The sequence below is a fragment of the Epinephelus moara genome, chromosome 13 (genome assembly GCF_006386435.1).
Source record: "Epinephelus moara isolate mb chromosome 13, YSFRI_EMoa_1.0, whole genome shotgun sequence".
Classification (NCBI taxonomy): domain Eukaryota; kingdom Metazoa; phylum Chordata; class Actinopteri; order Perciformes; family Serranidae; genus Epinephelus; species Epinephelus moara.
The window spans coordinates 8098590-8121983 of record NC_065518.1 but is presented as its reverse complement, the minus strand read 5'-3'; the positions used below and the strand labels follow the sequence as shown (position 1 = coordinate 8121983).

The window sequence follows — 23394 nt, the reverse complement described above, 5'->3', positions numbered from 1 at the left end:
AGTGAGGTGAAACACCAAATAACAGTGCATTTGGGGTTGGCTTTTGCTTTCACTTCCTCTGGCGAGTGTGTTTACAAACAGGAACCAACAATCCTGCATGTATACCTCTAAGTAAAGAACCAGTACCACCTGAAGGAGATGTATTCAACTGGCTGCAGCCTCACAGATCACTGTAGGTGTCTGTTGCTGACAAGATGATGGCAGGTTGGACAAGACAAAACAAATGCTGAGACATCATGAGCGAGACATTGCATAACATGGCTTGTCGCAGTAACCTGAGCGAGTGGGCACATCCCATAAATGCTCGCAACCCACCACCACCACTGCAGAACTGGGAAGTGGGGCAGAGTGACCTTGCTGATAATCTGTCTGGTCTCCCACCCCTCCTGGCTGTGAGTAATGCACTGTATGAAATACTGCAGGCCCGCTGAGCCTAAGTAATAGACAGTTTGAGGATACCTTGACATATGGTGATGTATTACCTCTCCCCAGGCAATCCCTTCTTGGCTGACCTGAGCGGTGAACCACTAAAGGTTGCGTTTTGGGTGCTTGCTGTTTTGCAATTTGTGGTTACAGTTGCTTAAAATTGCAGTTCCTCCTTCTGTGTTTGTCAAAATTCAGCACCCTCAGTTTATTACGATATAAGAACAGCGTGTTTGTGTTAATGATACAGTGCGAAAATCATAGGTGTTCTTTGAGCTGGCTGGCAGGACCGTTAAGAGATGCGTAGGCAGCAGAAATCAACGGGAAAGCGCGCGCGTGTGTGTGTGTGTGTGTGTGTGTGTGTGTGTGATGGTATAAAAAAGTGTAAGTGTAGGGAAGGTGATGAGTGAGCAAGGTGATTCTGGTGCATGAAAAATAAATCTGATTATTTCTGGTTTGGAGGGAACACGGCGTAAATCCAGTGGAGATTATCTCATTTTACGCTTAAAAAAAAGCTTTCCTCTTACAATAAGATGAATAATTAAAAATCACAGGAGGCTAAATCATGAACTAAAGTATAGAGTGATATAGAACGAAGCCAAAACAAACAAGCGATGGAAATAAATAAGACATGAGAGGCAGCTTCCTGTGTTCGACAAGGAGGCGGCCCTGAAAAGCGAGGCAAGTCTGTGACGATAACAATGCTGCTATTTTTACTAACAGTAGGAGACTGGTGACAAAGAGCGAAAGGGAGAAAAGAAGGAGCGAGGGAAAGAGTGTCAGGAGGAGCAAACAAAGGGGTCTAGTGTGAACTCTACCCGGAGCAGAGCTGCTATTTTTGCCAGTGTGAGAGGACAGACAGACAGAGAGACAGACAGATAGTTTGCAGTGTAAAACGGGGACAAAGGAAGACACGCGCCCAGACGTCCAACCGCCATCGCCACAAGAAGACTTAATTGTGGCCGAAAGCTGAGTTGTTGCACAGACGGGAAATATGAGGCTAAAAATGGGCACTTCCTGTTTGGACAAGAAACCAACTGACACTGTGACTTAAGAGCTGGCGGTTATACAGTCGCATGACATTTGAGCTGCATAATAACGCCCCTCCCATTTGACCTCGACACCCCCCCCCCCCCCTCCTCCTTTTTACTCTCATCCACCCCTGCATCAATCTCCATAACAAAGGCCACACTGATACAGTGTGAAAGGACTCAGTAGGAGGTTATTCTCCGATGATGGCTGCAGGGTCACAACCAAATTCAGCTTTTTTATCGCAGCTCATGAGTTATGACTTCTTTATCTCACCACACATAGTGCTTCCTCCTGCTATCCGTCTTTGATCTCATGAGGATAAAATGATGTGATAGAAGTCTGCTTTTGTCTTTCCCTTCCCGCGTTACAATCACACGATGGACACTCTAAGCTCAGGCATAATTTATGTGGGATTCGTGGGATTTTCAGCATGGTGGAGACGGTTAGCTTCCATCCAGGTTGGGTGGATATAGAGCCCAGTGCTGGGTAATACCACAGATATGTCAGTGTTAGCGTATAATTAGCACACACTGATAGAAACTGATGCACAGCTTATATTTCTTATTTCTCTCACCTCAAGTTTAAAATACTGCATTTTTATTTATAGGTAGGATTTCGAGGTAGAGGTATTATGCTGTGGAGTTATATTTACAGTGAACATTGAGTGTGTCCTTGACGCCTGAGAAATGTGTTGAATAAATTTCCTTACTCATGAAAAACATTTGTAAAGCTGATTTTTTAAAAGTATTTTATAACACGTAGGTTTACATTGTCTAGTAATCTCCCCCTCTGCCTTCAGCTGACAAATTGCTCCATCTCTTTCACTGCCGCCACCAACTGTCGCACAGTGGAGCCATAGTGCCATTACTGTCATCTTAGTTAAAGGTTACGTTCAGTATTTTTCAACCTCTACCTTTTTTCCTGTGTTTTTGTGTCTAAGTGACAACAGTTTTTGAAACTAAACAAATATTCCATCTGACTGGTCTGTATAAAAGGTACAATCACAGAATGGGACAGCCAGCAAGATGAGACAATGGGGGGGATGGGTGTGATGTTCTGATGATGTGTTATGTGTGCAACCCAGTGTTGGAGATTTCAAAAATGTAGCTGATAGCAGTTAGCAGCTAACTCAAAGAGCGCTGAAAATGAGGACTGGGAGCTCCTTACTCTCCAAGCAGTGGACAAGATCAGCTGCCAAATAAAGGCCCGGACACACTGAACCGACTTCAGAAAACTAACGGTGATGAAGGCCCTTCCTGTGTCGCCTCACTTCTCTGTGTCTCGGCCAAAAAGTTGCACATGAACACATTCAACTGACAGCCAACAAGTGCAAATGTTCTGCCCCTGCGTTAGAGGACATACTCTTCCATACAAGCAGACAGCTGTCGACTGTAATCGTCACACAAAAGGGGAAACCTGAAGACCGTCTTGACGCTAGTTAGCTAGTTAGCTAGTTAGCATATTAACAACACAATCCAGTATTGAAAGAACAGAGCAATATTTACCGTGCGCCAGTGAACAATAACACAAACTATCAGGAAATGTTTCTTCTAAAGTGCTAAAGAAAAATAATCTTACGTTATGTAACAAGCTTGTTTTGGTCTCACTCCCTCTTGACTTTGGCTCTTTGTTTACATTCCTCACTTCTCCTTCTCCTCTCATGCGCTGAGCTGAACTGCTAATCACAGTGATTTCATTCACAGACAGGCTCCGCTGTGCCAGTGCCAGTTTAACATGCTGAATCGGCGGAAAAAAGGCCAACTAGCATCGACCGTTGGCTTGGTGTGTCTGTGCCTTTACAGGGAATGTAAGTGATTGTCATTGCCATGTTATGCCATTGTTATTGATTAACAAGCATTTCTAATGGACGTACATTGACGGTGCGTAGCGCCAGCTGCAGCGCCCTCGCTTAATACTGGACCAATTTCAAAAATTATTGTTCCCATTATACACAAAGACACAAAAACAGGAAAATAGAGTCCAGGATGAGGAATGTCAAACTTAACCTTTATGCTAGTTAGACATTAGAATGAATAGTTCAACAAATTAGAAAATACAATACGCTTAGAGGTTTAAAGGCACTCTAGCTCTCGCCTCGAGCTCACCTGGTAGAGGGAACGCCACGGCTGAATCACCCCACAGCCCTTTTAAGTCACCCCCCATCTCCTACTTTTCCTGTCTCGGCTATACTATCAATAAATTATTAATCGTTATACTATCAGTAAAGGCAAAAATGCCAAAAAAATAATCTTTAAAAAGAAGAAGTTTAGAGGCAGTGGCGGGCAGGTTTCCTTACCTTTTAAACAAAGCAAGGCTAGCTGTTTCCCCCTGTTTCCAGTCTTTGTGCTAAGCTAAGCTAACCAGTTGTTGGCTGTAGCTTCATATTTACCATCAAGACATGAAAGTGGTCTCAATCTTCTCATCCATCTCAAGCAACCACATGTAACTCTACAGCTCTGAATGATCTTGCCACAGTTCCAGTCTTTATCCTTTGCACGATTGTTGCCAGAAGTGTTTATGCTAAGGCTTTATGTAAAACAGGAGCCTGTATAGTGATATTTAAATATCAAGCTCCAGAGACAAAGCACTACTGGCTGATGTGCAGCCATGAGAAGAGAACAAGAGCAACTTTCGACTTGACTGGTCATGATATGGGACAGGAGCCCTTAGTCACTGAAATGGCTTTCTGTGTGAGGGAGTGTGTGTGATGTACAATGTCAGTGCCCACTTCAGCTGGCAGAGACTGTGCATGCCTCAGACCTCAAGGCAGAGCAGAGCAGCGAGACTGAGCTGGAGAGGATCTGATGCTCTTCTCCAGATCATTACACCACCCCCAGACACGGAGAGACACTTTAAATCAACTCCACCTCCTCCTCCTCTCTCATCTCGCTGATCCAAGAGGAGATCACAGTCTCTTCTCTCACTTCCTCCCTCTCTTTCTCACACACACACACGAAAACACTCCATTCCTCACCCAGCTCCCTATAGACTACCCGCTGACCTTGCATCGGCCACAGCAGAGTATCCACTTCTTTAAAAACAGAACTAATTATCTCGGCCTCTTTGTTCCTCCTCCACCCCTGCGATTATTTACAGAAGCAGCTCCCACTGCATTTCAGATAAGCATCTACATCGCAGATCTTTTGGGGCCCATGTCAGCTGCACAGGAGGAATGCAGCACCGTCCATTAGCAACTGGCTACTGTGGAGGGAGGGGGGTGGTGTTAGTGGCGTGCAAAGCCCCGTGTTGAAACAGGGCAAAATCAAAATGTCAGCATCATTCTGACACCGGCACAAGCTGAGTGAGTTCATTAAAACAGCTGACAGTGGCCCTGGCTATGACTGTACCACGCAAGATAAGCTTTAAGGTCAAGTTGAACAAGCCTCTCAACACACGGGATGAGAAAAAATCATCACACATACTCAACATAATCAGAAACCAGCACCTCGGCTTAATTAAACAAGGCTCCGAGGGTACAGTGGGAGAGATAACACCTTCATGTACAGTTATTAATATTCATTCTAGGTGTTTCTCCACTGCATATTTCCTCACCTTGATGGGCTCCGTGCTGAAGCGGATCTTCCTGGACGGCGGTGGTTCCTCCTCCACAGGCAGCCCAGGAATCTCCGCACAGCTGGACTCAGGCTCGTAGCGGTCATCCTCATCTTCCTCCTCATCCACCTGGCTCCCTCCGAAGTCCTCCCCCACTGCGCTGTAGGTACTGATATCCACAGAGTCACGCCCCGACTGGTCGTCTCTGACAGTCCTGTCCTCCTCCTCCTCAGCATCCTTTGCCATCTCACCACCTTTTGGAGAGCTCTGCTTCTCAGCACCGGCTTCTCCGTTCTCCACAGAGATGCAGGTGTCCCCTTGCAGTGTTGTGCTGCCGCTGTGGGGCCCATAGTGTTCCTCAGATTTGACCTCAACACCTGCGTCTGACACAGTCTTTTCCCTCTGCTCATGTGGCTCCCCTAAAGTACTGTGAAGTTCAGTATTTGAGGCGCATTGGCCCCCGTTAATGCTATCAGATGGAGGTGTCACCCTCCCCCTGGGGCCCCTTGGAGGCCCCTCCTGGCCCATCTGATTGCCTCTCTCTTCCTCCTGGCTGCCTGCTGCAAAGGCACAAACCCTCTTTGTGATTATTTTGGAGTTCAACACACCCACCTTGGCGCTGACCCCCCGGGAAGGGAGTGGTGGGGTAGAGGAGAGGCGGTGGAGGTTGTTGCGGAGCTCGGCTGCCCGTTCAAACACAGCACTGAGCTGGCTGACCGTCGGGGACACAGCCTCGCTGGTGTCCAGGCTGTCCAGGGACTCTGTGCTGCCGTTAAAACGAGCCACCACGTCCAACCTGCCATCCTGGAAGCCTGAGGCCTTGTCTGTCTTCAGTAGGACCCTGGTGGTGGCCAGCTTCTCCTGCTGCTGCCTCTCCTGCTGCTGCTCGAAGATGCGGCGTGTCTCCTGCAGCTTGGAGTAGCTGGGTGACGAGGCCCGAGGGTGCCCGTTCTCCGGTTTCGTGGTGTCGAACTTGCTGACGCGCTCGGACACGGTGGATCCGAGCTTCAGCAGCGCGCTGTGGTCCACGTTTTCGTTCAGGCTCCCGGCTCTGGGGAGGGAGAGGCGCACCGATTTGTCGGCGTTCCTGGCGCCCTCCTCTCCCTCCGCATCGGCTGGGGATGTGGTCTGCATCTGCTGGAACATGTTTTTGATACGGTGCACGTTGGAGCCGTACCTGCGCCCTCGGGGGCCCTCCTGCATGTCCCCGTTCGCAGCATTGTCTTTGACGGGCTTCAGGGCCTGCATCCCCGCTTCGTACGCGTTCCTATGCGGGGATGGGCTCCTGAGCGTAGAGCCAGAGCCGGTGCTCTTGGATGTGGATTCGGTCTTCATCATGGTCAGTCAAGCGTCGCAACGGATGCTCAGCGACGGCATGTCTCCTTTCACAAGCCCCGGTGGCAAATCTGTATTATCCACCAGCAGCAGCAGCAGCCGATCCAAGCGAGGTGGCGCCCAGACGAGACCGGCAGATGGGGAGAAACAAAAACAACAGATCGTATTAAAGGCCTGCCTGCATCCGCTGCAATACTCGTCCAATGCAACGGAGAAAGTGAGCACGATGCATCTGTCATTAGCTGGCTTGCAGTTACAACAATGCAAACCTAACCCTCACTGATAATTGCATTAGCCATTCAAAAAATATTTGCACAGAAAAGTAGAGCAGTAATGAGCCGCGGATTTACCGCAGTTGACGACAGATTGCTTACGTTTAATCCCTTTTTACAGGCAGCATCATTTTGATCTCTTCATTCTGTGAGCTGCAGATTTCTGGTCCTCCTCTCTCAGCGGCAGAGTGCTGCTGCATGGAGGAGGGAGCTGCTGGGTCATAGAGCCCGTCTGATACTGTACTCTGCCTCTGTGGGCGACTTACTGCATAACATCCTCATTTATGATTCATTTTAGCATTTTAACCATAATGTGCTGTAGTGAGTGATGGGTATTAGAATAAATCACTGATTTCCATACAGGGGTATCCCACTCACAGCCTACAGGTAAGTTAGACTTCCTCTACAGTTAGAAGTTCTAAAGCAGCTCAACTAATTTGAACATTATTAAAGGAACAGCTAGATTTAGGGAGATTTGGTGGCACCTAGTGGTGAGGATTGTAGAGTGCAACCAGCTGAAACCTCTCCAGAGGCCTGTACTGTGAAGCCAGTCCAACTTACCCAGGATATTTTTTCATTATCTGGCTTGACTAACCCTAACATTAGCCGTCTGGATAACTGGTACCACTAAGCTGGTTATGAACTAGTTCAGTCATCTCTGGGTTTTCCTATCCAGCCACAAGCGCGTTCATGTGAAAGAGGCAGGAGTGTTAATAACAAGCGACATCATCAGAACCATGAGTGAAGTAGACTGCTTCATATGGTATAAAACATTACTGAAGCTCTATGCACCGACAAGACAGTCAAATGTTAGTGGCATGGGTTGTAAACAATACTCTTGAGTCCTATAACAGAAATGTAGAAATATTGAAAATGCTATGCAAATGCTAATGCAAAAAAGTCACTGTTGGCCAAGTCTTCAGTTACGTGTAGGTATCACAAGGCTGTAAGTGACATAAGTATAGAGTATTTTTTGATTGGATGATGAGGAATATGTCACATAAACCCTTAAAAGTAGCACCAGACTGTTTCTGCTGCTGAAGTAAAGGGTGGAAAGGTAGTTAATGACTGATGAGGTCTATATGACCGAAAACAAAAGAAAACAGGGCACACAGTTTAAAAGTCCTTCATCACATCAACAAGGAATTATTTTAACATGATTCTTTAGCCACAAGAATGTAATGATCATCAAATGTGTGCTTCAGTGCTAAAACTTGAGATAAAATTGATGCAATATAGAAGGACATACAATTTTTAAAAGCACAACAGGCAGAAGTGACATATTTCCATATAGGACAACAGTGCAACTCTAGCAGGACATTATTAGCAGCATCAGAAAAGAGTTTAGTGCTTACATGTGTATGTATGAATCCGCCATTATTTTAACTGATTAGTGAAAGATCTATAAGTGTTTAGTTCTCTGATATGAATTGAAATTACATTCCACTCTCTTGAACTTCTCACAGACCAGGCTGACTGGCTAAAAGCACTTTATCTCAATGGAATCGTACAGTCTCCTCTTCTGCTCACCTTTTTTACTGATCCAGATGTTCAGCAGGTTTTTACCAGGAGCCAAATTATCCTCAGAGGTCTCTTCCTTTCCAAAATAAACTGACCAGGTGATTTAAACTGCTAAAAACAGAGAATAAAGTACTTTCCTGTTAAAAAATAAGTATGCTGCTCGTTGTGAGGGGCTGCTAACTATGGTGGCTGATGTAAAAACGTAAAAACATGAGTGGCCCTATAGAGCAGGTGTTTGTTTTGTCCATTCTGGGCTATGGTAGAAACATGGAGGCGCAACATGAAGGACTCCATGGATGAGGACCCACTCCCTATGTAGATATAAACAGCTCAGTTTCAGATAATGGGAACACAATTCTTATTTCCAGATGATTATAAGAAAACATACTCATTATATTATATTCAATGTCTGCCAATAGATCCCCCTAAATCCTACACACTCGACCTTTAACTAGAGATCATCTAGCGGTGGGATCACTCCAGCCGCCATACGGGAATCAGCAACCAAAGTGATGTTGGCCAGGGGCGTAAAAGTGGGGGACCAATGGCCCTTGCCCTACTTCCTTCCCCTCTACTTATTGCCCTTTGCAAGGACCACACCCATCTTTGTATCTGGCATTCATTTAATCTCAACTACACATCTGTAAAGTTTCGTGACTGTATCTTGGATGATTGCGTCGTAATTTCAGTAACAAAAATCTGCCCACAGACAGATAGACAGACATAAACACCTGGGAAAATATTCAAAATCATTTCTGTGGTAGTTCCCAGTAGGTGTCTCCAGGACCACATTTTGCCATGATGACATAGGACTACACACACAGATTCACGATATCAAAATAATAATTAGGATTTGATTAAAAACATATATCCACGTATTGATGTAATTACATGTAAGATAGATAGCACCTGAAAACATTAAGCAAGTGAGCAGCAAAATCTAAACCATTAGCTACTTTAGCCAAGCTAATGTAAATTGATAATGGTTAAAATACATAGGCCTAGATGTATAATTATAACTAGATACTGGACCCCAAGACGGCACACATTCATTCCAGTAGAGTTGCCCACCTGGCACATAGTTAAAATGACGTTAGCTAGCTAAATGTTACGGATCATGTAACTGTTGGCTAAAAGTAGATCCAATGGATAAATGGTGAACAAGCAAAAAAGTAGTTGATAAATGATTGGAAGTAGCTAAAAGTAATGGGAAAATGGTGAAAAGAGTAAAGGTAGTGGATAAATGGTTGAAACAGCTAACAGTAGCAGTTGATATAGCTAATAGAGTTAGCCAGCTATACAGCTAACAGTAACTGTTAATGGATAAGCAGTTGAAATAGCTAACAGTGTTAGCCAGCTATACATAGTGGAAATGGTTAAAATGGCTAGCCATAATGGATAAGCAGTTGAAAGAGCTAACAGTGTTAGCACCTATACATGGTGGAAATGGTTAAAACGGCTAGCCATAATGGATAAGCAGTTGAAATAGCTAACAGTGTTAGCCAGCTATACATAGTGGAAATGGTTAAAACGGCTAACCATAATGGATAAGCAGTTGAAATAGCTAATAGTGTTAGCCAGCTATACATAGTGGAAATGCTTGAAACAGCTGACAGTAGAAACAATTGGAAGTAAATAAAAGTAATGGGAAAATGGTAACGTTAAAGGTAGTGGATAAATGGTTGAAACAGCTAACGGTAGCAGGTGAAGTAGCTAACAGAGTTAGCCAGCTATATAGCTAACAGTAATGGATAAGCAGTTGAAATAGCTAACAGTGTTAGCAAGCTATTATTAGTGGATAAATGGTTAAAACAGCAAACAGTAGTGGATAAACAGTTGAAATTGCTACTGGTGTTAGCCACCTATAAGTAGTGGGAATGGTTGGAACAGCTAACAGTAATGGATAAGCAACTGAAATAGCTAACAGTGTTAGCCAGCTAGTGGAAATAGTTGAAACAGCTAAAAAATATTAATAAATTGTATAAAAGTTAAAATTTGTGGATAGATAGCTACCTAAAAACAATGAATAATGGTTGAAATTGGCCAGAGTAGAATGGATAAACGATAAAAAGCTTAAAGGTAATGTTAAAACAGCTAAATAATGAAGGATAAACAGGTAAAGTAGGCTAGTTAGCCTAAATAATGCTGAAACTTGGAAAAGTGATGAAAAATTTAAAACTATTGGATAGATGGCTGATTTAGTTAGCTAAAAATTGTAAAAACATGTCAAAGTAATGTGTGTCATTCATATGGTTAAAATAGTTAGACATGCTACATGGTTAAAATGTTCAGCTTCTGCTACTACAAGTGGTAAGGTTAGTAGTAATGCAAATATGACCAAACATTAACACTGACAGTTCAATTGTATGAAATTATATCAAACCAAATTAAACGATCACTGTTGGAACATAACTGGAGGTGTTGATGAAGGGTTACTTGAGTTTTGACACCCAGTGCATCAGACAAAAAGCATAATGTCAAACACCCAGCCCCCTCCTCACCTACACAAGCCTAATATTGCACACACATAAAAAGATAGACATAAATATTTGAAACACGGTTAAACACTTTCCGGTACTCCTAAAGTCTGTGAACACCTGGAATAATATGTGGCTGTCAGAGAGTGACGAGCATTAGGACCCAGCAAAGCCTCAGTCACGTCAAACCTTCATTGCCAGTAACACATCCGTTATTTGCAGGACACATTGTTGCTTCCTGCATTCTAGGTATAGGTTGGTAGACACAGCATTTCTCTTTACAAAATGTTTGTTCAGGGAGTGATGCATTTACAAGGCCACAACACATTCATGCAGCTGAGAAAGAACAACACCAGAGACTTATTTTTCAAAACTGTCCCCCACTTTCCCCTTTATCGTATTATCTACTTTATCCCACAGCAGCTGAAGGTCTAGTCTGGAGGACATGACAAGAGGAGTATTGACTGAAAAGACTCTAGTGCTGAACAGGATGTACATCTCTTTTCAGAAAGGCAGTAGTGCCATCTAGCTAGTTTTTGTATGAAAGTGTGTTATTTGTGTAACTGTGCTGAGCATGTCCTTGAGTCAGTGACGGAGAATGAAAAAGTAAACTGATAAATAATAAAAACAGTTTCTCTCAACAATAACTTATTTTCAGTAAATAAAGAGTAAAAATATTTCCACAATATGTAAAATCACATCTTATATTGTAACTTGCTAATGTTTACTCTGTGCTTGAGTACACTCTGTGGTAACTTTGTTTCTCAGCCCAGTCTCCAGAAGAAAATGTTGGCATTGTAAGTTTCTGCAAATACAGATACGTTACATTTTCATATCATATCAATGTGTGACATAGTATATGAGCTGACTTTGTCATCAAGAAGTGGAGAGGTGGATGGCCACTGCTCAAGACTAACAAACAATGACGGTGATTGTTTTTGGCGAGTCATTGCTGCCTTTCCAGTGCCATTTGTGCCACCAAACGTCACTGTGTTTCCAGCACTGTTTGTGACACCCAACGTAGGTGTTTCTAGTGACCCGCTGCTGCATTTCTAATGCCGTTTGTGCCACCAAACACAGGTGTTTTTCAAGCGACCTGTCACTGAGTTTCCAGCACTGTTTGTGACACCAAATGTGGTTTTTTTTTAGAGGCCCACTGCTATGTTTCCAGTGCTGTTTGTGCTCCCAAACTAAAGTGTTTTATAGCAACCCACTGCTGTTTTCTCAACAGCATTTGTGCCACCAAATGTGGGTGTTTTTTTAGTGACTTGGCACTGAGTTTCAAACAGCATCTGTAGCACCAAACGTTGTTTTTTTTAGCGATCTATCACTGCATCTCTTGCGCTGTTTGTGCCACCGAACCTGGGTGTTTTTGAGCAACCTATCACTGTTTCCAGTGCCATTTGTGCCACCAAACATAGGTGTTTTTAGTGACTTTGTGATGAGTTTCCAGCTGTGTTTTTGCCACCAAATATAGGTGTTTTTTAGCAACCCGTCACTGCTTTCCCAGCGCTGTTTGTGCCACTAAACATGGCTGTTTTTAAGAGACCTGTCACTGTGTTTCCAGCACTCTATGTGCCGCCAACCGTAGGTGTTTTTTAGCAACCCACTGCTGCATTTCCAGTGCCGTTTGTCCCATCAAATATAGGTGTTTTTTAGCAACCTGTCACTGCTTTCCCAGCGCTGTTTGTGCCACCAATCATGGCTGTTTTTAAGCGACCTGTCACTGTGTTTCCAGCACTCTATGTGCCACCAAACATAGGTGTTTTTTAGCAACCCACTGCTGTGTTTTCAGCAGCAGTTGTGCGAGCAAATGTGGGTGTTTTTTAGTGACTTGACACTGAGTTTCCAATGCCGTTTATGCCACCAGACATAGATGTCTTTTAACAGCCTGTTGCTGCTTTTCCAGCACTGTTTGTGCCATCAGTGTTTTTAGTAACCTGGTGCTGCGTTTCCAGCCACTACAGCCACTGATCAAAGGTCCATCTCCCGAGCTGCTACCCGCTCTGCTCCTGGCAAAGCAGTCCACAGCGGGGGGAAGGAGGGATGGTGGGTGGCTAGCTAGCTAATTCTTGTCTCATTCGTGGTCTGATGAACTAAGACAAAGAGATGGGTAACGAGGTGCTGAGTGAATAAGCTGCTAATAAATGAATCAATGTGCAGGAAACACTGGGTTGCTGTATGAAATGCCTGCATGTGTCCACGGTCATCCGGTAGAAGGAGCTTAGGACAGAGAGGGGAGAGCTGCAAGAGGAGGGTGTATTGTCAAATCTGCTGGGTTTTTTTTTTCTTTTGCCTTTTCCAGATTTCTGCCCACCCCAACTTTATGTGCTTAAGTGCTTATTTGCCTCAAGCATGGAGGATTCCTGCCCAACTAACTTTATGATTTAATATCATCAGAGGAAATAATACAGCTCTTTATTTACCCTCCAGTCACATTCACAGACTGCCCTCCGGATGTTATGAGGTGAGCGAGGCAAAAATAGCTCTGACATGTCTTTCACTGTGACCAAGCCCCGCTCCGCTTGGCCCTGTCAATCACAGGCCAAAACAAGATGGCAGGCTGCAGGAGCTGGGTCTTCTTTTTAACAGGCAAGTTTATTCCTGAAATGATTTAACTTAGTGGAAAATAACAACACTTGAACCTTGTTGTTCTTTAGTATGTTGTTATTTAGTGTGAACATTTGGTCTTTGCTTCAGCTGTCAAGGATTTTAGGACTTCACTACAACATCAGGGGTTGTGTGTTGTCATATGTTAATGTTAAATTTAAGGTTCTGTTTGCCAGTTCAGGTTCATCATTTGATGTTTTTTTTTTTTTTTACACTTCCACACAGTTTGTGCTGCCAGTTTGTTTGGGGCCAATGCAGAGATCAAAGTGACCATTCCTGTGGGGAAGTTATTTACATATGAGCTGCTGAGGGAGACTTTCCAGAATGACTTTGAACCATTGTCAAAGCTCTACGGTATGAATCATTTTAACGCACTCTTTTGTCATCATTAAACAAAATTACAAGATATAGATTTTCTAATTGCATGTGTCTAACCCCAGACTGTTATTTTTGTACGTTATAAAGCTGGCCGCTTGTACGATGACCCCATGATTTTTAAGTGCAACCGCCAGAATTTCCCAGACCTCCCAGAGTGGCTGCGCTTCACCCAAAGACACCCCTACGATAATGGCTTTCTCTACGGCACGCCAGTGTCTCCAGGAAAAAGTATAATTGAGGTATGAGGTCATGGTTAAAAACTGTTAGTATGCAGCGCTTGGCATTTCTGGCCTTATTTTGCTGCATATACTCTTAGATTCTTCTGTTCCTGTAGACAATGGGCCAAACATAGAAAATATTCCAGGGGAGACAAATGTGAAAAACGTGCAGCTATCTGACACATCAGGTGGTAAATGTCAGGTTTTGCTGTCAGTCCCTCAGAGACAAAAGCTTTGGGTTTTTCTCCGGAGCCGTCGTTTTGAACCAGGAGGAAGAAAGGTGTCTTTGAAGAAGAAGAAGAGATAACACATTTCTGAAGTGGCACTTTTATCTCAGCGAAACAGAATATATTATAGCTGAAAAACATGTTACACTTTGGGATGTAGCCACAGATCACACTCCAAAAACACTGCCTAAATTTACATATTACAGGCCTTTGGAGGCCAGGTTGACTGTGATTAATTTTCGCTTTCTATGCATTTGTTTCTTTGTTCAACACTTTCTCAGTTTTTTAAAATTGTTCTTACCCCACATACATGGTATCCTTTTTTCCAGCACAAACAGCTACAAGTCTTCTCATTTTATCCATTCATTACAAGGGCACACCCCCCCCAATATCATAATATGCTATAATACTGATTTAAAAAAACATATATACATTTTAAAAAATGCTATTCTAAAACAGGCAACCACACATCAGTGTCCAAAATAATCATTCGCAAATGTAATCATAATAAATAATATTAACAAATTCATTATTATCACTACCGTTCTTGTAATATCATGTACTGCAGTTCTGCCTTTGGTACACCCATGTGGTGTTGCTGTACCCCAGCAGACCGCCGCTCAAAGGTGTATTCAACAACGTTAATGTCTTTATAACATTACATTTGTCAGACAGCCCATATAAAGCCTTTGTAAAGTGTCAGTCAGTTATGTTGTGCTGTAGGTACAAGTTATACAGACAGAAATAGCTTTCATTTATGGCATATTTATGTAGTATACTGTATAGTTGCACTTGCCTATAATAAATCATATAATATAACAGGAGAGGTATTCCATTGCTCGCTCCATGGCTACAGGCCTGATTTATAAAGTACAAAGCAAACCAAATATACATGAAAAATGACCCAGGTGCCGATTATAAAATCTCTGTCGTAATCACTCAAAATATTCTTACAGAATAGGTCTAGATGGATAAAAATATAGTTTCACTATTTTTACACACAAATACAACATAATTGTGCCTTTTGCATTGGACATCTATGTATGCCTGTAAATTACTACAAATATTAATAATTCAAAGTTTTAAAAATGTATTACAGAAATAGTTTATAGTCTAGAGCAGATGTCGGCAACCTTTACTATCAAAAGAGCAATTTTTGACCAAAAATAATTTTAAAAAAAATCTGTGTGGAGCAGCAAAACATATTTGATCCTTATAATGAAGGTAACACAGCCTATAAGTAAGCCTATAATAATAGCCTAAATCAGCATTCATTAATATGTTTTACCACAAGGTGGCTACTGTGCAGGGCACTATTAATGATAATGTGGAAATTTAACTTTGCAGAGCTGGCAGTGAAAGCAAACAAATCTTCATTCTCTATTTTATTCCGAGACTTTTACTTTTCTGGATTTGGCATCCGTAGCTAATCAGCTAGGGAGACTCAAGACTTGCCACTACTAAAGAGGTCCAGCAACATTTCAAGGAAAATGCACCAGTTTAGTTGTTAAAATGTTAGAACCTTTTTTGTTATTCTGTATATAGGCTTCACATTTTTACAATTAGAGAATATCAGAATTTCTTTAGGCCTACGACACTGATAAGTATGTTAAAAAAACACAACTGCTGTTCATTTCCATATAAGTTTTTTGTCAAAGCCACAGGGAGCTACTGGAGAGGGACTAAAGAGCTGCATGTGGCCAGGTGGCCTACCCCTGGTAGAGAGACATAGATTGATGTGTGACATCATCGGGTTCTGATCCCAAGTCATTTTTACTTTTTATGTATTAATTTTATTATTAGTTCAGCACCTTCTAAAGGCCAAGTGCTTAGGATTTGCAGTATCTGGCTGCAATGGACAATAATATCCATAATTATGTTTTCATTAGTTCATCATCACCTGAAAAAGAATCATTGTGTTTTTGTTATCTCTCCTTCACACAGTCAGCCATCTTGTTTCTAGTAGTCCAGAATGAACAAATGAAACACTGGCTGTAGATAGGGCCATTCAGATTTGATCACTTTCGCACTTTTGCGTCAGCTATGTTAGGAGAAGTTTCAGTTTCTGCAATCTTACCACTAGATGCCACTGAATCCTACACACTGGACATTTAAATTGTTCTCACCATAAATGCATGACATCCTTTTTTGTCCTGTACAAACAACTTTAAGTCATCTCAGTATTTCTGTTTATAAAGAAATATAAAGCAAACTAAAAACACATGAAAAATGACATAGGGACCTTTAAAATGTACAAATCTTGAGTTAACATCCCTCAAAACAGTTCTGAGTTGTTAAAATGATAGTTTTATGTTTTATACACACAAATAGAGCAGAAAATGTAAGAAATTAAACCAGAAATTTACACGTACGTTGTGCCTCTTCCACTAAATATTTCTGCATGCTTGTAAATCCCTGAAAATATTAATAATTCAAAGTTTTAAAAGTGTTTTATGGTTAACAGACATAAACTGAGATCAGCAGGTTTTCTCAGCTTGTCTTGACATGATATATAAATAAGGTTTTGTTGCTGTAAATAAAACATGCTCCTTGCATCTGTGCACTCTGGGAAATGCAGGAAATGAATAACTAACGCAGGAGTAGACGAGGCAGATTGGTGAGAAATTCAAGTGTCCCTCAGCAGAAGCTGCTCTGACCATCTCAAATACACAGTGAATAATATGAAAACTGATAACTGTGATGGTATCAAAGTCTCATCATTTTGCTGACAGATTTACGCCATCAACAAGCGGACCTATGAAGCAGCCCGACAGATCCTCGTCATCAAAGTCACTGCAGGTGATTTAACACATATCACAGTGAAATTAAAGAGTGCAGTAACGACTGAAGAAATATTAACATGTATGACTGCTGTGACTCACAGAGGAGATGCTGCCCTATCAGGCTGAGTTCTTCATCGAGCTGAGGGAGATTGAGAAGGTGCTGCCCTCTTCTGTTCAGGATGAGATAAAGCAGGACTTACAGAAGCTGTGGGACACAGAGGCGCTGGAAATAGTCAATATCACCAACGCCCTCGACCGCGGCGGCAGGGTCCCCCTCCCTCTTGCGGGACACTTTGAAGGGTAAACAGAGAGACGTGAGATGGTGTCAGTTTTAGCTCTGAAGTAACGGTGTGTTCATGAGAGTCTGATTTGTGTCAGTGTGTATGTGAAGGTGGGGTCGGAGCAGTATTTCTCAGATTGTCTCCTGAGGGCGACGACACCGGAGCATGAGAGGCAGTGCAAAACTGGGGCCAAAGTCAAGGTCCCCGGAGGATGCAACTTCTGCAGCATTCCCAGCAACTGTATCACCTGGTGCAAGACGGAGCTGGTGAGGCCTGGAAATACAAACAACGAGTCATTTATGTATGAAATTATATTGTAAATCTGAAGGAGCACTGTTTGTGTAGGGAGTTACAGTTAGTTAAGTATATGCAAAAGTCATTCTCTTTAGTCATGAGAGATGTGGGGTCAGTGCTGGAACATTGAAATATTTCTGATTTTTCAAGGCAGTCACAAAATGATTAAGGAGATTTTTCAAGAGTGTTTAAATTTCTTTTTTCATATTTTTGCTTGTCTTTTGTGAAATACTAGATACTTTCACCTCTTAAGGCCCCTAAACACCCATCACATTAGACCATCTAAGAAGGAAATGTCACCTTTTTTTACCATCTATTTTAATAATCAATCATTTAAGCTGATAATTTGTCATTTTGATTGTCTTCATTTTGTCATAATTGTAAATATAATACTTTTTTTTTTACAGTTTATTAGAGAAAAACAAGCAGTTCAAAGATGTCAACTTTGATTTTTTGCTATCTTTTGACATTTCAGTGATGATTGTTTTACAGACTTTTTTTCTTTTGACCCCTTTACACGAGGCAGTGTCTACCTGTGACCCCAGGAAATGTTTAAAGTCAGCAAATAAAGATTTGTTACATTTTAATATTTTGGATATTTTTATAACATTTTTCATGTATTTTATATAAAGTTTTCCAGTATTTCACAAGAAAAGAAAAGCGAATAATAGAGAAAAGTCAAAGAGAAAAAAAAAACTATAGTTCTGTGCTGCCCCAGTGATGAGGCCAGAATTGGCCATCTAATTTGCTCTCACCATAATCTGGTAACCAGATACGGCCCAACATTTCCTATGGCATGCCACATTTGGGTCAATGCTGGACCAGGTCATTTTTTTATAACGAGTCAGTGCTGGCAGCGTTGGCAGCCAGAACTGGGCCAGCTTATTTGGATCAATTCTGGGTTGTGATTCATCCCGATTCTTAACTGAGTCGGGCAACCGGACGTGACCCAACATTTCGTATGGGGTACCAGGTTTAGGCCGATGCTGGGCCAGGTCATTGTTTGATAATGGGCCAGTGTTGACGGCAGGGGCGAAAATCCCATTTCATTGTTGGGGGGGACAATAAACAGTAAAATTTTAGAGAATAATTCCAGGGGGGGACAAGGAAAAAAATTTGTAGCCTGTCTTTTATACAGCATCTATTACCGCAATTTCTCACTGTCAGGTGGAGAGCCTACAGACAGGTACCCATAACGCAATTTCTCACTGTCAGGTGGAGAGCCTACAGACAGGTACCCATAAGAGCCGCTCCGTCACAACCGTGCGTAATAGTCGCGCGTAATGACCGCTCCTCGTCCGTTAGACTGCACGTCTTTCATGTTTGTCTCACTGACAGGTGGAGAGCCTACAGACAGGTACCCATTTGCTACGAGCCGCTCCGACACTGACTGCTCTTGTCTTGTCCTCTCCCTCTTCTTTCTCTCCTGTCCTCTCTGACTATCACTAAACTCTGAGCTTAATCATTAGCTTTTAGCTTAGCAGCACTCATAATTGAGTAGGCTTTTCAACAATGCAGGAGAAATGTTGCAGACAGTTTATATTATCAGCCTGGGCCTGGGGCTTGTTGTAACAGTAAATGGGATGTGTTGTAACTTGTGTAAGTTAAACTGTGTCTGTGTGAGTGTACATCTTACCCTGCGATGCGCGATGTGGGCAGCCGGGTCCAGCCACACGCTGCTACTGCTGCCAAGTAGCCCCTGCCGTTGGAAAGAGTGTGGGATATACCACTACTAGGAATGGGAGGGGGGGACTCAATCTTTTAAGATTTTTTTTGTTAAAGAAAATGCTTATTCCAATATCCCAGAGCAGAAGTTAAAATCATATAAAAGTGTTGTTTGGTCTGACCAACAATCCAAAACCAAAAGATTTTTTGTTTATGTTTGTGTTTCTCTTCAGTTTGATCTGACACAGCTGACGCCACCTCCACCTCCTCCCACGATGGGCTCTGGGATCCTGGCAGAAGGAGGCGAGTTTGACCCTCCTGAGTCTCCCCCGAGCAGAGACTTTTTACCCGACTACATCGTGACAGTGATCGTGCCCTTGATCATCGCCATCATCCTGTGTATCCTGCTGGCCTACATCATGTTCGGCAGACGGGAGGGAGTGTAAGCATCTATTTAAAATCTACTAAACTAAAATTTGATCTACAGTGTCGTTGTGGTAAAGGGTCAGTTCGCCAAATTATACACTATTTTTCCTCACTTAACCCTTGTGATAGTTTATGAAATGCCAATGCAATGGACTCCACAGGGGCTAATAGGTAATATACCGTAAAACTTCTATTAAACACCCAGTCTCTTTTACTAGCCCGGTGTAGCTACACATTTTGACAAATAAAGGCCTGTCTCAATTAGAGGCCTGGTCTGGTCGCCAAGCAGTTCTGTTTTATAGAAGTTAACTGAATGTATAAAACCAGATTGTTAGCTAATTTCCGTTAGCTGTTTAAATCGCATATACAGGTATTTGTGTTCAATTTTTGTCAATATGGAGATGCTACACATTGTTAGCTCGGCTCAAGTGGTGACTTCCACCTTCTGTAGCTGTCATAAATTCAGAAAATGTGACCACACGTCATTCGAAGTCTAATTTTTATACAAGTAATGTTTATACTGGTTTAAATAAACAATTTGATCATATTTCCCAATCTTTGCTGCGCAACAGTTTTGCTTGAAAGGAATTAAAGGCCTGTCCCAAATATAGGCCTGTTGAGTTGAGTAATTTAAGCAAATAATAGCCCAGGCTACTAGTTGAAGTTTTACGGTCCACATTTCTGTTATGTGGGTGAACTGACCCTTTATGTAAATACTCAAAACACATTTTGGTTATTGACTGATCCTGTTAAACCGAGACATTTTTCTTTTTTTTTTCATAGCGAAAAAAGGAACGCAAGAACAAACCAGTAAGTACACTGACTTGTCCACTGCTCTCTGATTGACTCTGTTACCAGTGTTCCTGTATTAATCCCCTGTGACATGTTGTTTCCTGCAGAATTCAGCTGTACCACCACCACACCATTCATGGGAACACCGACGAGCTGAGGAACATGGCTGGCAACCGCAGCACTCCTCCACCTCTGTCTACACTGCCCATGTTCAACAGCCGGACCGGAGACAGAGCTCCACCGCTGCAGTCCGACAGCCCTAACATCCCCCTCATCATGGCCCAGCAGTAAGGACCCCGCCCACTGACTCTTAACAGTCATTCACACACCTACTGTTATTGTCATCACCAGCATCCTGCTTCTATTTTTATTAGTTATGTAACTTCAATTGATGACTCACTTGTCTTGACTAATTCATTTTTACTCTCCTGTTTTCGTAGTGATCCTTACAGCGACACACTGCCCAGGTAAACCCACTCATGGGACTTCCTCCCACAGCTCTGCATTCATTCTGCTCCATATTTAGGCCTCTGTGTTTTTTCTTGGATTGTTAGAGATGATTCAAAGAACACGGACTCATCGTGTTGTTTGTTTTTGCAGGAAATGAGAACAGCGATGGATAAAGTGTCTTTGACACACCGAGTGTCTTTCATACAGTCGATGGTTCTGTATTTGCAGTGGGAATCTGTGTGTGTTTCTTCTTTAGGTGCCATGGAAGTGGAAACAGACAAGTTTTTTTGCTTTAACTTGTCGTTATGAAGTAAATGTTGACCGCACATGAAAGCTCTGTAGAACAATGACATCATCGGCATTTAGACTGGTTCCCTATAAGTCTCGCTTTCACTATGCAATTCTGTTTGCCACCTGGAAAAAATTAAGGCTTGATTTACTACACAAAAGAAGTGCGTCAACCATTGTGCAACCAAAATAGGAAAAGATAGAGCTTTTGTTTTACCCGGTAGCTATCGGCAGCTATCCCCAGTTACCAAGGGGTATCAATGCAAGTTCTACACACATTTATTTATAAAACCCAATATCACAAATCACAATTTGCCTCAGAGGGCTTTACAGCATACAACATCCTTCTGTCCTTTGGACCCTCACAGCAGATAAGGGAAAAAAAACAAACAAAAAAAACTTTAATGGTTTAAAAAAAAAAAAAAAAAAAATGGTAGAAACCTCAGGAAGAGCAACTGAGGAGGGATCGCTCTTCCCCAGGATGGACAGTCATGCAGTGCGTCTTGTGTTGGTAGTTTTTAGGCTCTGATGAAAATGGAAAGCTATCTGGTTGTCTATGACAGCGGCGCCAACAATAGTACCACTTGGAAATGCGATGGGGAAGAAGTTAAAAAAAAGTTGTCTGTTTCCACTTTAAAATAACTTTAAAGAGTGTTTAATTTGTCAAATTGTTCCTTTTGGTTTATGGTTTTCTGTATTCTACCGCCTTTCACTACTAATAAAAAAAAATTAAAAGTCACGTTCTTCATCGTTGTGTCCCTGAGCAAAGATTTCTCGAAGCAGGTACGACGTGTAGTCCATCTCTCGGTTTAAAGGATAGTTTCACAAAAGAAAAAACGCTCATAAAGGCATCTGAGTATTGTTTTAAAACAGACTGGAAAAGAACTCAATGTAGAAATTTTAGACGAGGATTGGCATAATATGTGGAAGATACACCATTCAACCACTAATTTGCGAAGCTGGAGGGAATTCTCATGGAAGAATCTGATTGATGTAAACCACTCTCATGGTTTTTGGAAATGTCAAAAAAAATGTATTTTGGGAAATGGTACGGAAAGAGCTTAAGCATATACTAGGATATGAGGTTCCTATGAGGCCTGTGCTCATGACAGTGCGAGATGTAAACATTAATGGCGTCCTACTTCTCAGCTAGCTGTAATGTTGGCTAGCTCAGCAGTGCTAGGTGAGCTAGCAGTAGATGCACACTTCCTTCTGCGTGGTGATACGGGTGGTAGGTGTAGTTTAGTAGAAAGAAAATAGTTCCTGCATGAAACTTCTCACAACAAGGTCTGTGGATTGTCTTGAGTATCCAGGTCATGATTTCTGCAAAGAGACATTGCTGCTGAGTTTTCCCAAATGTATTTGTTTGGCACTTTGAGCACCATAAGCTGAGTGCCATCTAGTTCCATTATATTGGAGAGAAGGCAGACATCTCTACAGCCGATATCTCCAACACTCAGCTCGCACCAAAACAATCTTGACTGATAAATGGCACTACAGGTAAGAGGAAGAATATCTATTTTTGATATGTGGGATAAACTGTTTCTTTAAGGGGATGAAAACCTCAAGATAAGGGGGGAAAAGTATTTAAATATCTTTTTTTCCCATTTTTGCTGTCCTTTTGTGGAGCTCTAGATACTGTCACCTCTTCAGGCCTGGTAGGTTGAACCATTCAGTCCAGCAAAGTGTCACGAGTGGACGTTTCATGGCTTTAATGGGTCACCAACCAGAACGGTAAGGAACCACTGCTCTGTTGCATTTACATCATCTTTACATCACTTTCTGTTTAAAAAAAAAAGATGTTTCAGTCTTTTCTTAGAAGGCGACATCTTTTACATCTTCTGCTTTTACTACTGGATGGAAGTACAGAAGCCCTGAGAGGTAAGGTGAAACTAAATATTTGCGGACAATCTTGGCCAAAACCTGAGTTCATCTTCTATGTAGGAGATGTTGACTCAAGCCCTAAGCCCTTACAGACCTAGGACCAATTCCATTTCTTCCCCTTAGCCCTTGTCTTGGCCCTTCCCCTTGGTTTTGTGCGTTCACGTGAGGCGAAGTGGTGTCCCAATTCTCCGTCAGGTTAGCTCTTAACCTGAAGAAATGGAAGTGGTCCTAGGTAAGGTCCAAGGTAAGGGCTTAGGGCTTGAGTCAAGGAGTCTGTAAGGGATCCATTTGGGATTTGGGGATTATCTCCTAGAACAGTGGTTCCCAACTGGTGGGTCGCGGTCCAAAAGTGGGTCGTGCGTCCACTCTGAATGGACCACAAGTGACTTGCGAACGTGTCAAGTTTGTAAAAAGAACAAACTTTATTTTGAAGTGCAGTGAAATTCTGGCACAGGGCTTTTATTTCGAAGTGCCGTTTCCTGTTTT

The 23394-nt window shown here is 42.4% G+C and overlaps 2 protein-coding genes across 2 annotated transcripts in view; one reads left to right on the top strand and one right to left on the bottom strand.

The window, feature by feature from the left end:
• ppp1r9bb (protein phosphatase 1, regulatory subunit 9Bb) overlaps window positions 1–6814 on the bottom strand; it is a 30227-nt gene extending 23413 nt beyond the window's left edge. The window contains exons 1-2 of the mRNA XM_050059702.1: window positions 6717–6814; window positions 5008–6413 (exon numbers count right to left, since the gene is read on the bottom strand). Coding sequence (XP_049915659.1) covers window positions 5008–6345 — 1338 coding nt within the window. The 5' untranslated portion in view covers window positions 6346–6413; window positions 6717–6814. The remainder of the gene's footprint in view (window positions 1–5007; window positions 6414–6716) is intronic.
• A 6240-nt stretch (window positions 6815–13054) lies between these two features.
• On the top strand, window positions 13055–21881 carry sgca (sarcoglycan, alpha). Its single transcript, XM_050060047.1, has 11 exons — window positions 13055–13204; window positions 13448–13576; window positions 13688–13839; window positions 16778–16844; window positions 16930–17128; window positions 17207–17375; window positions 19302–19510; window positions 20278–20304; window positions 20394–20573; window positions 20727–20753; window positions 20887–21881. The coding sequence occupies exons 1-11, from the start codon at window positions 13168–13170 to the stop codon at window positions 20891–20893; spliced, it is 1203 nt and encodes a 400-aa protein (XP_049916004.1). The 5' UTR covers window positions 13055–13167; the 3' UTR covers window positions 20894–21881.
• The last annotated feature ends 1513 nt before the right edge of the window (window positions 21882–23394 follow it).